The sequence below is a fragment of the Pseudonaja textilis genome, chromosome 1 (genome assembly GCF_049901715.1).
Source record: "Pseudonaja textilis isolate UNSWEBS1 chromosome 1, rPseTex1.2, whole genome shotgun sequence".
Lineage (NCBI taxonomy): Eukaryota > Metazoa > Chordata > Lepidosauria > Squamata > Elapidae > Pseudonaja > Pseudonaja textilis.
Genome location: NC_141990.1, coordinates 25,929,474 through 25,946,061, shown reverse-complemented (window position 1 = coordinate 25,946,061; position 16,588 = coordinate 25,929,474). Strand labels below are relative to the sequence as shown.

Sequence of the window (16,588 nt, the reverse complement as noted above, 5' to 3'; positions counted from 1 at the left end):
CAATGCAAAATGGACCAATCTGCATGCACAGGAAGAGCCTGCTGCTACGAAATATTCACAGGTCATTTAATGCCCAGATTTCAGATCTAACTCTTGCTGAAGTACAATAAGCATAAACTAGAGGGGCATCAGGGAAAAAAAAAGATTCTTTTTCTAACCCAAACAAACATGAGGACATTTATGGTCAATTAATCAAATCTTTATTATGGTCAAAACCCAGCATGAGGAGGGTTGGGTTTCTAGAGATCAGAGTAGTGTTTGCCTTTGTTTGCCCTACAGGGAGAAAAGAGATTTCCTTGGATGGTGTTGGATTGTTAGAGATTTTCTTGGATTTGGTTGGATGCTTAATAAATTCCCCCTTTGGCTGAGCAACTCATACTACTGAACTCCTACAACCCATCTTCTAAGGGAAGATATCAGGGATATCAGTTGCAGCCCATGGGCCAGATGCGTCATATGCTGGCCATGCCCACACCCGGTTTAGCGAAGGGGGAAAAAGTCTCGATACGTCATGTGACGATACCATGATGATGCAAGTTTGACACCCCTGCACTAAGGCCTCTGCTCAAAGCTGCAGTTGAAATCCACTGTTGTTAGCCTTGGGAGATTTATGAACCTTTTACTATTCCTTTTCATAATGGAGCTGAATTGATTGCGAAGAGGTAAACAGTTTTTTTCTCTCCAACTCTCCAAAATATATATTTGATTATCTGATTTCTTATAAGAATCCATTCTGCTGGGAAGGAAACCTCAATAATATACATCCATGCAATGGTGGGATTCAAATTTTTTTACTACCGGTTCTGTGGGCATGGCTTGGTGGGCATGACTTGGTGGGCATGGCTTGGTGGTCATGGCAGGGGAAGGATACTATCAAATCTCCATTCCCACCCCACTCCAGGGGAAGGTTACTGCAAAATCCCCATTCCCTCCCCACCCCACTAACCTGCTTTCCAGCTCCGTTCTCCTGTGCAGGGCAACAAAAGAAGACCCAGCCAATCAGCTGGAGTTTGGGAGGCAGAGAATAGATGGGGGCCAGGCCAGTCAGAGGTGGTATTTGCCGGTTCTCCGAACTACTCAAAATTTCCACTACCAGTTCTTCAGAACTGGTCAGAATCTGCTGAATACCACCTTTGCATCCATGGATAAATTGTATAGATCTGTGCCTGATACTTGTATTTTAAATCTTTCCTTGTCTTTTGTTTCTGGTTCTCAGGACTGTCAGCAAACATTTGCGAAGGCATGCAGGGCACTGCATACTCTCCAAAGATAAATGTGTATATTTTACTATTCTTACCTATCCTTGATCAGTCCTCCAAGTTGAATATCCAATCAAGGTTCTCCAGTCTGCGATCTCCTAAATGTACTTGAATCCTGTTGGCATGTAACCTTTAGTTTAGTGCCAGAATACATTCTTTGCATTGCAGACTGAAATTTCCTGTTTTAATTCTGGTCTTCAAACTCAGACCTTGGTTAATGTGAGTTTAATAAGTCACATGAATTCACATGAATCCCAAAAAGCAGGAGGAGGAGGAGGAGCCCTATAAATCTCATGATGACTCAGTGTTGGAAGGATCATCACAAAGCCGTTTAAAACCTGGGCCGGAGTGAGAAACACTTTTGTACATTCAAAGGAGAACGTTGAGGTTACCAGGAAATTTGACTTCTGATACAAAGTGTAACTATGTAAGTAAGGAAAGAGCTTTTGTAAAGATCTCACAACTTTTTCCAAGTGTAAAAGCATTCTGCTAAACACAAAGCATGTATGGACTTTTCTGAGTCATCCTCTATGGCTGTTCTTGAGGGAGAGATATGAAATCTAAAAAAGCACCTGTACCAGGTAGAAAATTGGATTATGACTTTGTTCCCTGTGATTTGGATTTTCTTAACATAGGCAGCCCTGTTTTATTAAATCCATCCTTTGGGTTACTGAAAACCAAGGGGTACAAAAGTCACTGCAGAAACAGGAATCTTATTTTCTGCAGTAACGAAACATTTGGACTAATAGAAAAGGCATTGGCAACTTTCCAAGCTAATTAAGGGCTGTTGCAATTGGTCGGATAAGAGACAAAAGGGCACCAGAGCCCAGAAAGAACATGGCCCTGAATTTATGAGCTGCTCAAAAGAGCGAAATCCATGGTTTCAAGGTAGTTCCACTGGAACAATGTTACAGCATCAAGACCGTGTTTCTTGCTCAGAAATTACCTCTCCCTTGCAACTTGTCTCTGACAAAACAACACTTCTTTTATTTCTCTTGCATCCTGTGTTTCCATGGGCAGACAAATAAAGAACCAAGATAAGTAATCTTGAAGATAAAAAAAAGTCAAGCTGTGTACAGAACAAGGTCAGGAAGTCCTACATGCCATACATTGTAGAGTTTCTCCTTTGCTTCTGATTCAAGTCAAGGCAAAAGCCTTCATACCAAGAAAGGGCACCCATTTTGAGTTTAAGCCCGATTGAATGTACTCAATTCAATTGTCTGCAGTTTATTTGTTTTTCCTATTATTTTTAACAACATGAGTAGATACACATCTACTGAATATCTACAGGTTAAGCTATTTGTTTCATAGTATTTTTAAATCTACTTTTGGCATTTAGATCACATTTTTTTCCTGAGTCCTTAGTGTCTTGTGTTCTTGGGCAGCCCCTTCATTTTATCACAAGTGCCTTGTGATGTTAATTGGACTGAAAGAGAAATTCATCAAAATCCAAAATAACCCAGTTAGTTGTAGGGATATATAGGGAATTAAGTTTTCCTGATCCAAGTTCAATCATTTAACCACTTCACTGGGTTTTCTTTGCTGAATTTATGAGGAGTCTAAAAAGGTCATTTCAATCATTAAATGTCCAGACTGGAGTTTTTTTTAAGGGGCTAAAACTTTGACTCCAATGATTAATCCAAGTAAATTGAAATTCAGTAGCCATTCCACTGAGAAGCAGTTTAAACTATTGCCACTGGGATTATAGTTTTAGAGTTCTTGGAAAAGTATCTACTTTGAAATACTTCCAGAAAAAAATACTCACTTTTCTCATTCTATTACTTGTGACCCTTTATTTGGTAACATCTGGTACTAATATTGGCCTCTTAAATAGTGTAGAATATATTTAGATCACTTTCAAGGTCTATATTCTTCTAACACAGTCTATAAAATAAAACAACAAGAATAACACAGTAGTGGTATTCAATTTTTTTTACAACCGGTTTTGTGGGTGTGGCTTGGTGGGTGTGGCATGGCTTGGTGGGTGTGGCGTGACTTGATGGGTGTGGCTTGGTGGGCCTGGCAGGGGAAGGATATTGCAAAATCTCCATTTCCACCCCACTCCAGGGAAAGGATAGTGTAAAATCCCCATTCCCTCCCCACCCCACTAACCTGCTTTCCAGTTCCGTTCTCCTGTGCAGGGCAACAAAAGAAGACCCAGCTGATCAGCTGGGAGTCCAATCAGCTGGGACTCAGGAGGCAGTGAACAGATGAGGGCAGGGCCAACCAGAAGTGGTATTTACCAGTTGTCCGAACTACTCAAAATGTCCACTACCTGTTCTCTAGAACCTGTCAGAACTGACTGAATACCACCTCTGGAATAACACATTACCCAAAGAATTAAAACTATTTAACTGCCATCCATACTTAACTAAGAAAGCTTATAGAACACCACTGAGCCTTTAAGCAAGATTAGCAAAATAGTACCTGTAGGAATTTCTTTCTTTTTTGTAGGATTTATATCCTATCCTTCTTCACAAAGCTCAGGGTTGTATTTATACTCCCTCTTTCCATTCTCTCCCCAAAGCAACTCTGTAAAGTAGGATAGGTTGAGAAATAATAGTAGTCCAATAGGCATGTGACGAGATTCCATGAGTATGAGTAAGGTTCATTTTGAAGTCTTAATCCAACTTCTATAATTCATAAATCATATACAAAAAACATACAGTACATTTCTACTCAAAAGGAAAACCCATCAATGTTAGGCACTTCTAACTAAGGAACTTATCCTGCTTGTATTGGAAAGAGTATGATGAATTCCCTTGAAATCCATCATGTTGTAAACATATTAATAAACCCCAGAGGCCCTTATTTCACTGAAGTTGGAAATGTTTGCAACATGCACCTAACCCAGCCCAATTTTAGTCCAGAATAATAAACACCATGCACTGCACTATTACATTCTTTTATTTATTAAGGGATTGGCAAAACCTAAATAATGTAAATGAGCTTTACCTATGGTGAGATGCAAGAGGCAAACATTTAAAAATGTATATTCAATTTAGAAATGAAATCTGCAGATATTCAGTGAAGGGTACCAATAGGCTAACAATAACTAGGAAAAATGATCTTGGGATTATACATGGTGAATCTACAATACAAAAAAAAGAAAAGAAAGACAAACTTAATTTTAGGTTGCATTATACCCCTTTTCCAGTCTCAGGAAATAATAATCCTATTGTTTCTGTACTGACAGTCTCCATCTCAAGTGGAGTGTTAGCTCTGAGCATCCTGTATTTATCAAAATTGAGGAAGCTGAAATATATCTGGAGAATAGTAATAAGGATGATTAGGAACCAGTTACAATGTTTTGAGAAGAGTGATTATGATTACTGAGAAAACTGAGCTGAAGGAACAATATTATCCTATTCTTCAAATATCTGAAAAGATATGGCTCACAAGTCCTGCCCTCTATTTCTTAGAAATCTAGTCACAGAATAATGCATTTAAGTTACAGGAAGGTAGAATCTGATTGAATGTTAGGAACAAAGTCCTAATAGTAAGAACAGTTCAATAAAAGACCCATTTATTCAGATGGGTGACAGGTTCATTGGATGTGTACAAGCAGAAGTTGGACTGCCATTCATCATTCCTGTATAGCAGTGTTTTTCAATCTTGGCGACTTTAAAGATATGTGGATTAATATGAATTAAGCAAATGTAAATTCATTTATACTATAAATTCGCTCGCCAAAAACAACACCAACCATAAATGCTAGAGCCCACTGTAACTACATAGCCAAAAAGGCATTAAGAGTTGTTAATCTAATCCTACATAGCTTCTTCTCTGGTAATATCACACTACTAATTAGAACATACAAAACATTCGCTAGACCTATACTTGAATACGGCTCATCAGTCTGGAACCCATATCATGTATCTGATATTAACACAATTGAAAAAGTCCAGAAATATTTCACAAAAAGAGTTCTCTGCTCCTCTACTCATTGCAGAATACCTTATGCCACCAGACTTGAAACTCTAGACCTAGAAAAACTAGAACTACACCGCCTCCAATCCGATCTAAATATAGTATATAAACTCATACATTGCAATGTCCTACCTGCAAATGAATACTTCAGCTTCAATCATAACAATACAAGAGCACACAATAGATACAAACTCAAGGTTAACCTCACCAAACTTGACTGCAGAAAATATGACTTAAGCAACAGAGTGGTCAGTGTTTGGAATACTCTATTTGATTTCTTCCTCAAACCCCCAAAATTTTAACCTTAGACTGTTTACTATTGACCTCACCCCCTTCCTAAGAGGCCTGTAGGGGGCATGCATAAGTGCACCAATTGTGCCTACCGTCCCTGTCCTATTGTTTTTGATTTTTCTTATAAGTATCCCATGTATTCAAAACTATATTTATTCTTATACCTGTATCTTGTAAGCGATTGACAAATCAAATACTAAAAAAAATCTACCAGAATTCCCCAGCCAGCAGGGATAAAGAGATAGGTCTTTAGTGAACATCTAAAAAAATGTCATAACAGAAGTTTCAGAAAATTCTATGGATTCCATCTGTGGTCAGTGTTATTCATTAAACATGAAAATCAGTCAACTGAACATTTTAAAAAGTATCACAAATATAATTGATTGGCGCTAATGGGTGATACGGGTTGCTGCCAGCATCCCAGGTATCAACCAAGTATTTTCTTAAGATGAATGATGTTCCAATGTTCCAATAATAATAATTGTTATTATTATTATTATAATGATGTTAAAGTTATCATAATCCATTGAAATCTGAGCCTACTTGGAGGTATAATTAAAATCACAATTCTAAACAAGAATAGGGGGTGTCCCATTATTTACAAGCAAAGTTATGCATGACTGTTCTGTTAGTTTACTTATTAACACAACAGATATTAATAATTGGGTGTTAGAGCAAATGAAAATAACAGACACTGTGTTATAGCACTGGGGTTTCTGGGAATTGAGAGAAGTTTCATGCATGGCTTTTTCTGGTTAGCAAAGTTCATAGCAAGCAACATTCCTATCTTGGTTTATAGCTTTGGATACTTTGTTCTCCTTTAAACAATAAACAAAATGGGAGAATGACTAAATGGGCAAATGAAACTGTTTATTACTGCATGTAAGGTTTAGCACCACTATCAATCTTTCATTATGTTATAAGCTGTCACTTTGATTTCCACCTCCGTGCTGGCAGAATTAACTGCTGGCTGAATGTTGCCAGCTGTTTCTAGCAATCACAGCATATTTAATCAGGCAGTTTGGTGGGAAGCAAAGAGATCAAGGATCCTGAATTGAGTCTTGCTGACCTTCAAGATAATGTAGGAAAATAGATAGCTCAAAGGGCATAAAACGATGCCTGATATCAAGAAATGACACATAAAGCTACGTAGATGTCTTTTTTGTCTTCATTTGGCAAGAATGAACCACATAGTCCCAGGAATCAGGAATACTTGCAAAAGGACAATGTTTCTCTCATTTTCCCTTGTTGAAAAAAAAATGTAGTTTTGAGGAACGAAGAGGGAAAGGATACTAATCAATCAGTGGTGCCAAAATTATTTATACTCCTTTAAGATCAGAAATCACACATCTAAAAGGAATTTCTTCCCTTTTGTAACTGCAAAACAGCCTCATTAATAAAATTGAAAGGTTATTTTGTGTTCATTCCTGCAACCTCCAGCCTTTACTTGGAGCGTCTTCACTTCCTTTCTCAGTTCAACATTGCATTTAGTATGTAACCCATAACTTTGTTCCTGGAGAAGAAAAGAAAAGCTTATGGAGCTCATGGAGATTTCAATCAATATTTGTGATTTCAACGTTAATGTTCAAAGACGGTTGTTGGAATTCATGATTTTTTCTTTAAAAAGAAAAAAAAACCACCTAACCGAACACATGCACTGACCCAAGGTCTCACCTTTCTGCTAGATACTTCCTTTCTTTCCGGAAACTCCAGAGGGAACCTAATATCTTCCCTTGCTGTGCCAAACCTGACAGCAGTTATTCTTTTTTTGCAATCCTCTTTGCTGAATGCTCTTTTCTTGTAAAACAGATGGAACATACACAAGGGCAGGGGCATTAGCTTCAAAAGGGATTGAAAAGCAAAATCAAGGCTGTTTCCGAGGTTCCAATATGCTGCCTTGGTGTCATGGTTAGCTTTTATGGAGTCCTGGCTGCCAGCCAGTCAAAACAGGTGCTTCCACGTTCTCATTTGAAAGCTCCAATTATTCGCTGCAGGTTGAGGGCACACGCCATGCTCATCTTTCTTGGCTGTCTTGTTGTACATGGACATGATCACGTTAAAGCTGCTGCTTGAACACTCGGTGGGCCAGCGGTATCCAAGGCGAACAGAGATGCAATGGAAGCAGACATGGAAATGGTCCAGCATCTTCCCTAACAATGTAAAATGGGATTGCAGCTGTATGAATTGACCTTGTACATATGAAAGTAATGTACAAGGGCTTACTGTGCCACTTAAGAAAATGGTATAGGGGAAGACAACACATATTTAAATTGTTACAGTACAACTGTCTATGCCTTGCACATATGGTTGCCCTTTCTGCAAAGGCAGATTTCCACTCTTAGGCTTCCACTCCTCTGCTTACAACAGAATACCCTATATCACCAGGCTTGAGATTTTGGGCTTGGACAACCTTGAACTACACCACCTACGGTTAGACTTAAGCATAGCACAAAAAATTATCTGCTACAATGTCCTACCAGTCAATGATTACTTCAACTTCAACCACAACAATACAAGAGCACACAATAGATACAAACTCAATGTAACCTGCTTCAAACTCGATTGCAGAAAGTACGACTTCAGCAACAGAGTGGTCAATGCCTGGAATGCACTACCTGATTCTGTTGTTACGTCCTCTAACCCCTAATCCTTTAACCTCAAACTATCCACTATTGACCTCACCCCTTTCCTAAGAGGTCTGTAAGGGGCATGCATAAGAGCACCATCATGCCTCCCGTCCCTGTCCTATTGTCCCCATTTATTCGTACCTATTTCCTGTATTCTTACTTATGTTTATACTTATACCTATTATCTTGTAAGCGATTGACAAATCAAATAAATAAAAATAAATAGGCAGCTTTGACACTGGGAACATGCAACCATGAAAGTTCCTTGTAAGATCTCAGTGTTGAAAATCAGAACAAGGGAAAATTATCAATTGTCTGCTAGTAGGAACATCCATGCAGAGAAGTTAAAAAATGAAGGGTCCTTGGTGCTCTCTGAACTTTTTCTTTCTTTCTTGTAGATGTTTAGTTGCAGACCAAGTAAACAATGCCCCAATCAAGAAAGCTGCCAAAGAGCCACTAGTAAACAGCCCAACCAAAGAATCTCTAAGACCATCCCCCACCCATCCAGACAGGCAAGACGACAGAATATAAACTGACAGCAAACAACACTCCTTACTAGCACCGATGTTGCCTAGTCTGCAAGAAAACAAGCAAGCTCAGAGAGCACCAAGGACCCCTCATTTCAATCCTGAGCTACAAATATTCTCCATTATTGAAGTTAAATAAGTCAAGATGATGGCTGTGCCAAACGTGATTGAATTCCTGCACATAGAGGCAGGGTTCAGTGGCGCAGTTGTGGCTGCCATTTTGACATTTAAGCACAGTTGTAAATACCTTTGCTTGCCAGGTTTTTTTGGTCAAGTCACAAGAATATTTTCAGCCTCTTCTTCTGTGGTCACACTCCCTTTCTTTTATGCTATAGAAGGCTAATGTAGGAAGCTTTCAGAGAAGGGCTCACAGGGTTGATTTGATTAATTGGGCAGACCAGGACACTCTCGCTTGGCTTCCAATCTTCTTCCTTGCCTAGGAGGCTTCAGCAAACATGAGACTTTTGCAAAGAACTGGAATGTCCAATATGTAAAAAATGGGGGAAGGATGAAGTCATACTGATTCTGGACATTGATTTGAATATTTCTCCTAATCCAAATATGCAGTCACTTTTTAATCCTGAACTTTTTTTCTTAAGGGAGAAATGAAATCCATATCCAAATCTTTCACTTGTCGCCCAATGGTTTCATTTTCCCCAGAATTCATTCACGATTTATTATTCCCTGGCTGGCTTAATTCAATGCAGAGTATCGCTTTCAAGATACACCACAAGAAGCACTTTTATAACAAATTCACTGCAAAAGACACATTTATGGATTTTAAAAAACATTTTAATCATACACAAAGGCACTTGGCTACCAATGGACCATACAGTGCTTGAAATTACAGACTTGGAGTCAATGGTCATTTATCAGATTTAGAGGGAAGAAAATAGCCTCAAGAATCTCCTTAGGCACAGGAGGGAGAGATGCCTGGAGTATGGGGGAAGAAGCTGAGTAATAGGAATGACAAACCTGAAGTCAGGGTGATGGAAGAGGTTTCAAGCATTGCAAGATGAGGCTTCAGACCCACACTGGTAGTGAACTGAGAGTGTTTGAATCCCCATCAATCAGTGCTGGATATCTTTCATTGTACAAGCCTTGGCTTCTACTTACTTTAACCTTACCAGGAAGCTAGGGCTTAGGAACAATGGTGCTTGGAATTATCTTCCTGTATTAATCTGAAGACATTTCAGGTAAGATCAGAAGCTTTCCACTATAGAGATATTTGTGGATTTTTTTTGCCAATTCTTATTGGAACAGAGGAAGTTAGTGTTTGTACCTCTACAGAAATGAATACCTTGTTATTTAAATACAGTTCTGGGAATCTCTTAGTACAGGTCCGAATACCTGGACTTGCTGGAAATTGCAGGTTAGCAATGCTTAGAGGGTCACAGTTCATCCATCTCTGAAATAGAGAATTCATTACTTTACAAGTACTGACAGTTCAGGGACCTTAAAACAGAATCATTGAAAGTATATCCATTTATTAAAGCTCAAGACTTGGACTCAATCTGGCCCCTTTTAAAATGCTTTGCTTAGTACTGTGAATATAATAAAAATTTCCTATCAGTCAGAATGAAAAGGAATGTAACTGAACTTAAAACATTGATGTACATATATTAAATATGCACTAAAGTAAAGAGGAAGGGAATACACTGAACAAATCCATTCTCTTTCACATTTGGTGTTCAATATAGGTGATGTTTATGCCTGCTGATCTGTCACAAGGAGTAAATCTGGATTGAAAAGATGACTATTTATTTGGCCATTTCAAGGTATGCTTTTGTCTGATCCTTTCTGAGTTAATATTTCAAGGTGGTTTTTATGAGCTCATCTATTAAATACTGTAACTGCATGCTGAATAAATTCCCCTTTACAATGCCACAATTTGTATGCACTCTTAAAAAACAAAAGATTGTCCACTTTTTCTCAGTAGGCAAGCCTCAGAAGCCATTCATTCTATTATTTGTGCTTACTTGCATAGGCATATACAAATACCTTTAAATATCCTAAAGGCAGAGAGTGACATATTTCCTTTTTTTCATGATTGTATGTAAAATCTTCATACTTTCCCCCTGATCATGGAAAGCCAGATTTTTTTCCACTTGTGCATCTCATTCCACATGTTATTTTTTTTACTCCTGGCGATAAACAGAACGGAGAGAGATATTTTAGAGCCCACCCAAGCCCCACTGGCAAATGTGCTATTAACTATCCTATCATTGCAGTTCTGATTTCTTTTAAACCAATGTTCTCCTCTGCTTATGTTAAAATTCAAGCCCCTCCCCACTGCAATTTGTCTGTACCCTCTATTGCTTTGATCACTGGAAAGATTAAAATTAACATTCTTAGGCCTGCTGGGTTTTCCTTTAATTTTTTTTTAAAGTAACATAGATTTATCAAGCTTGTTGGTAGCTTAACATACATGATTTTCAAGACAGTTCTTGAAAAACTATCTATTTCATTGTACAATTTTGTCAACATAAATGCGGATAGGTTGTAGACAAAATAGTTCCACAAAATAGAGATTGGATATATTAGGAACTGAGCCTGTTGGTCTATTAGAGGCCAGATGCTAGGTTAAAGGACTCTAATCAAAAGGATCCTTGTCCTCTTAAGAGTACTAGCTTTTTTTTTTTTGAAAACAAGGAACATTTCTCATTTCAGAAGGAATTCAAGAGGAGCAATTGATGAAGATGTTTTATTCACTAGATGTCAGTATTTAATCACCACCTTAAGTCAAATTTTAGAAGGATATCAAGAAAGATAGTTGAAACAAATACCCGATAGTGTTCACCAGCAGCGATCTAAAGAATCCGATGGGCTTACACATGCTTTTAATGTCTCATTTCTTTATGCCTTGAAAACCAATGTTCAAAGTAGCCAGTGCAAGAAAATTCTGCTTACAATGTCTAAAGAACTTCATGCATGCATCTTGACATGTATAGTAGCCATCAGGAAACATCTCTCTGTACATCCCTTAGTTGATAATAGAGAGATTGAGATATGGCTAAAGTTAAATTGGATGACAAATTGAACTCCTACTACATTTTGAAAGATGCCTAATGTTTTTGTTTTGTTATCAAAGTTTATTTCTCCGAGTAGAGCCTGATGAACAAGACAACAAAGATGACAGGTGAAAAGATTGTCTACCATATACAATACCTACTATGGAATGGGCCTTTAACCTGTATGCCCTTCATGTGTTTGAATAGCTGGATAAGAGCCAGAATATAGAACTGCCAACATAGGAATTGCAGCTCAATTTTTAAATTTTATATTATGTACTGTATGTATACAGTATCTGATCAATTTTTACCCTGACTCTTTTGACACTATGTTAATTGTGAGCCTTTGCTGAAATAAAATATAATTTAGTATCAACTCTGGTATCTTCTTGCTCCATTGCTCACTTTATGATTTAAGCATCTTGCACAATAAATCTAGCAGAAAGACAACAGATTTCTACAGACAAGGGAAAAGAACTCTGATTGCAAAAGGAATACTTAATTCAAAAGCTTTTATTTTGATCCCACATAGTTTGACAGACATAAGTAAAGTCAAAAGCAAAGAACCATCACTGTGGCTTTGCACCACAAGTTATAAGAAACTAGACACTGAAGCAAACCAAGATAGTAAAATATTATGTGCTTAAGTCACCAGTAAATCTCTGGAATTGCTTCTATGAATGAATATGTTGTAGATCCATTTCCCTCTGCAGCAAACTTTATTCAACAACACAAGAATACTGTTTCCAAAACTTTATTCTATTGCTTGGTGTTCTACAAATAATAGTACATAACCGCATACCCAAGAATGTACTACTCAAATGCTGCCCAGGCATTTTCTGGTGGCACCTCAGTGAAGACACTGGGCTTTATTCTCTAACAAGGCGCATATCGGTATGTAAAAAAGAAGATCTCAAGTCTATTCCATTATTTTTGTCGCAACTCCCAGAATTCCAAACCAGCTTGTGATTACCTTAAATCAGTGTTTTTCAACCTTGGAAACTTTAAGGTGGATGGGCTTCATTTTCCAGAATTCCTCAAACAGTATGAAATCTGGGCGTTGAAATCCACCCATCTTAGTTGCCAAGTTTAGGAAATACTGCTCTAGTCAACATTTCCTCAAACCCTGGGTGGAAGATATTAGCTTAAGCATCATCATCCAAAACCAATTAAGAGACTGACGAGAGTTTCCAACCATTGTCATTGTTCGTTTAAGGATGGGTGGACTTCAAGTCCCAGAATTCCACCCTTCTTAAAATTGCTGAGGTTGAGAAACAGTGCCTTAAAGGCTGCTTTATTTTAAGAAAAAGTAACAGAAGCTGTGCTTCTTCAGAAACCAATTATGTTGTCAGCAGTACCAAAGAACACCAATATGCAGAAAAAAAATTCTGGTTATCAGTACCAAATTTGAAATCTTTGCTGAAAAATACAGACCAACCTGAGCTGAAAGAAGGAGTGTCCATATTTTTTTTTTGCAAACTATGCAGAGAAATATTTCTGTTTATGTTCCATGTCCTTCTACTTTTACAAGAAATTCAGAAGGGCTTCGTGTTCTCTAAGTGCTTGCTCAACATGGCTACACAACACATACATGTAGTGCTTCAGGTTCAATTCACAAAAGGTGGGGAGGTTGGAACATGCAGAAGTGCAAATGTATCTGCAGCTCTTTGATGGAGCCATCTTTTCTCCCTGAGATTCTAGGAAAAAATACAGCTCCTAGAATGAATAGTAGATATATGGCATCTTCAAACTTTTTCAGCCAAAATTTCTTAGTTAAAGGCAAAAAAATATTCCCAGAAATTCCAGTGGTAGAAATTTAGCCATGTTTGAAGCAACTTTTCTCCTCATTCATTTGTCAAACCCCATCAATTTCTTGTGGAATCCTAGGGTTCCAGTGGAACACAATTTGAAAAACTCCAATCAATAGTATCTTTTCAGAAATGTGTTTGGACTGTTGCAATACATATACACTTGAAAGCTCATAATCATGAATTTAAACTAAATCCCAGTTAGAAACTACAGTACAGGTGGCAAATCAGAATTGACTCTCCAGAAGTTTCTGAGCACAACTCTCATCTGCCACAGCCCAAATCATCTATCATAATAAAATTGATACCAATCACAGAATTAATCAAATGGTTTTGTCCTGCCTTGTGCCTGCTTCAGATAATGCATCCTGAGTTTGTTAAATTACTTTTAGATTCATCTGAACTGAGAAGATATGATTTAAGCTTCCCACAAATTAGGATTGAAACTTGATTCCAATATATTAGGGAAACTATAACTGGATCATAAATCAACAATAGCAAGAGTACTTAGACTTATATACCACTTCATAGTGCTTTACGCCATTCTCTAAGTGGTTTACAGAGTCAGCATATGGCCCCTAATAATCTGGCTCCTCATTTTATCGACCTCAGAAGGATGGAAGGCTGAGTCAACCTTCAGCTGGTGAGAATCGAACTCCTGGTAGTGGGCAGAGAGTTAATCTGTAATATGGCATTCTAACCGCTGTGCCACCATGGCTCTTACCTTGTGTTATGATGTGTGAACACATCTGGGCCATTAAGAATTTTTTATATTTTTCTCCCTCTTGGACTCAACATAATCAAAAGGATAGTGATCAAAGGATAGCATAATCTCAGCATGGTTATGCTTTTAGGATTCTGTTTAGGCTATTTTTTTAAAGTCCATTTTATGTGGATCATAACTAATTCCTTCCAATGCACTGAATTTTCAAATATCAACCCAAAATATATATTTTAATTCCAAAAGCACTGCAAGAGTTCCATAACCAATTATCTTATGAATTATTTTCTCCTTCCGGAAATGAATTGGCTCAGTTTAGCCAATTTGTAGGCTGAAGTCCTCTTCAAAGCTTGGCAGTTGTTTGCAGTGAAGCGTTTTTGTGAACATCTTCCAGCCATTCAATCAGGATTTTGTTCAGAGCTGCAGGCCTGCAGAGAAAATACATGTTGGCAAGGCATGTATTTTGCAATGTGTGTATTTGTACATACAGATACTCATGGGAGGGAAAACTGAATTTAGTTCCCAAAGAACCCAAATTAATGCGAAGCACATTTTTCTGATTCCTTGCAAGCTTTTTAATTTTATTTTCTCATGCACCCAGAGAAATAAAGAGGATATAAAAGAACAAGAGATCCGATCCACTGTGGTGACTGAAAACTGAATTATAAACCAACTTTCTACTTGGGTCCTTCCAGATGAATTGACTTCAATTCTCAGACTGCCCCCAGTCAGCTATGATGATTGGAGAAACTGGGAATTGACATTCAGCACATTTAGAGGGTTACAGGCTGGGAATTCTGCTCTCTAAACCCTTATCAAAATGAAGCATATGTTTTGCTCAAAATTGCAAAAAACTGTCGTGTCTACTTTCCTTTCCCAATGTGTGACTAGTATTCAGACTGAATTTGGATTTGATTACATTTATATCCTGCCTTTCCTCTGGAATCTCAATATGGTATAAAAAAACGAGCCTTTTCTCATTTGATCCTCAAAAGGAAAACTCAAATGTCAGGATGCAGAGTAGGAATGTAAAATACCTGGCCATGCCAGTTTTGGAACATTATTTATTTAGACTTTTGCATTTTATATATCTTAACCCATTCAACATCATCTCTACATTAACATAAATAGGCTAGCTTTTGAGCATCAATATAAGAAATTGCCCTGGATGTAATAAGACTTTCAGTCTTCTGGCTGACCATTGCCCTCAACAGTCTGCCCTATTGTCCATTTCCACATAGAATCTATATTTGCCTAGGTCTCTAAGTTTAGACAAAACTGGTCCATAACTCCTTCTCCCTGGATTTCCTCTGAATACTAAAGTTGAATGATTTATTTCTTTTCAAGGTTGGGAATGGGATTTGCTACCAACTGAGAACTTCTAACCCTATAATGATTTGGTCAGCACTCTACCATAACTGCCATTATTTAGGACAGGCAGGCAGAAAACTAGCAGAATTCAATCATGAACATCAAGAAGCAGTCAGGATGAAAGCTGTTTAATTTCACAACACATGGACAGAATCTACCATAGTTTCAACTGAGAAACTGACCATTGTAGACTAAGCTAAACCCCAAAATGATCGGGAATTCCTGGAAGCTTGGCATTCAGACCAATCAGTCATCAACAGACACACAGAGACAAACCACATTTGCAAACCATTCAAAAGAGGCAATAAAAAAGTTAAGAAATAAATAAAACGACCAGAACACATCTTCTCTAGCAACCGATACCCAAATAAGCAGAGATTAAAACCAGATAATCAAACAGAAATCAAAATCCTAATCAAGGCACTGCCAAGGAGAAAGCTACACCCTTACTGACACTGGCAAAGCAAACTAATATATTAAACGGGGAGAAAACCCCATACACACACTAGCACTGACTTTGTTTACTTAGTCAGGTAATGAAATATCTGCAAGAGAACAACCAAGGACTCCATAGATAGTCCCTAGCCAAAGGTAAGCACTGAGAAAAAGTGTCAGATAAGAAGAAGCTAAAAAGAACTACAAGAACAATCCAATTTCCATTTGGTTGAATCTGTGTGATTTTAGTCAAATCAACCCATTTTTAAAGGCACCTAAATGTACAGTATTTTGATATTTCTGCCTACAGGCAGCAATACAGCTGCATGCACTTCACCATTCAATTTGTCTATAGTGCTTCCTCACCCACTTCATACTTTTTAAGCATATTTTTCCATCCTATTTAACCAGTGATAACTTAAGCCATATTGTAAAATGTGGGATGTGAAAGGTGCATTTGATTTTTACAAGGAACTAAAATAATCCATCTTCCTACTGCAGTTTATTCATTCTTTATTTGAATTTATCATCCTTTGTGTAAGAATGCTACCAATATATAATTTCAGCCGGTATCTCACATAATGGCCTTTTTAACAGTATTTTTTTTA

The 16,588-nt window shown here is 37.7% G+C and overlaps 1 protein-coding gene across 2 annotated transcripts in view; it reads right to left on the bottom strand.

Annotated features, from left to right (window-relative positions):
- Positions 1-12,140: 12,140 nt before the first annotated feature.
- The window catches only part of EPHX2 (epoxide hydrolase 2), a 63,851-nt gene continuing 59,403 nt past the window's right edge, over positions 12,141-16,588 (bottom strand). For both annotated transcript variants that reach the window (XM_026715943.2, XM_087929657.1), the window contains exon 19: positions 12,141-14,602. In XM_026715943.2, the coding sequence (XP_026571728.1) occupies positions 14,518-14,602 (85 nt within the window). In that variant the 3' untranslated portion in view covers positions 12,141-14,517. The remainder of the gene's footprint in view (positions 14,603-16,588) is intronic.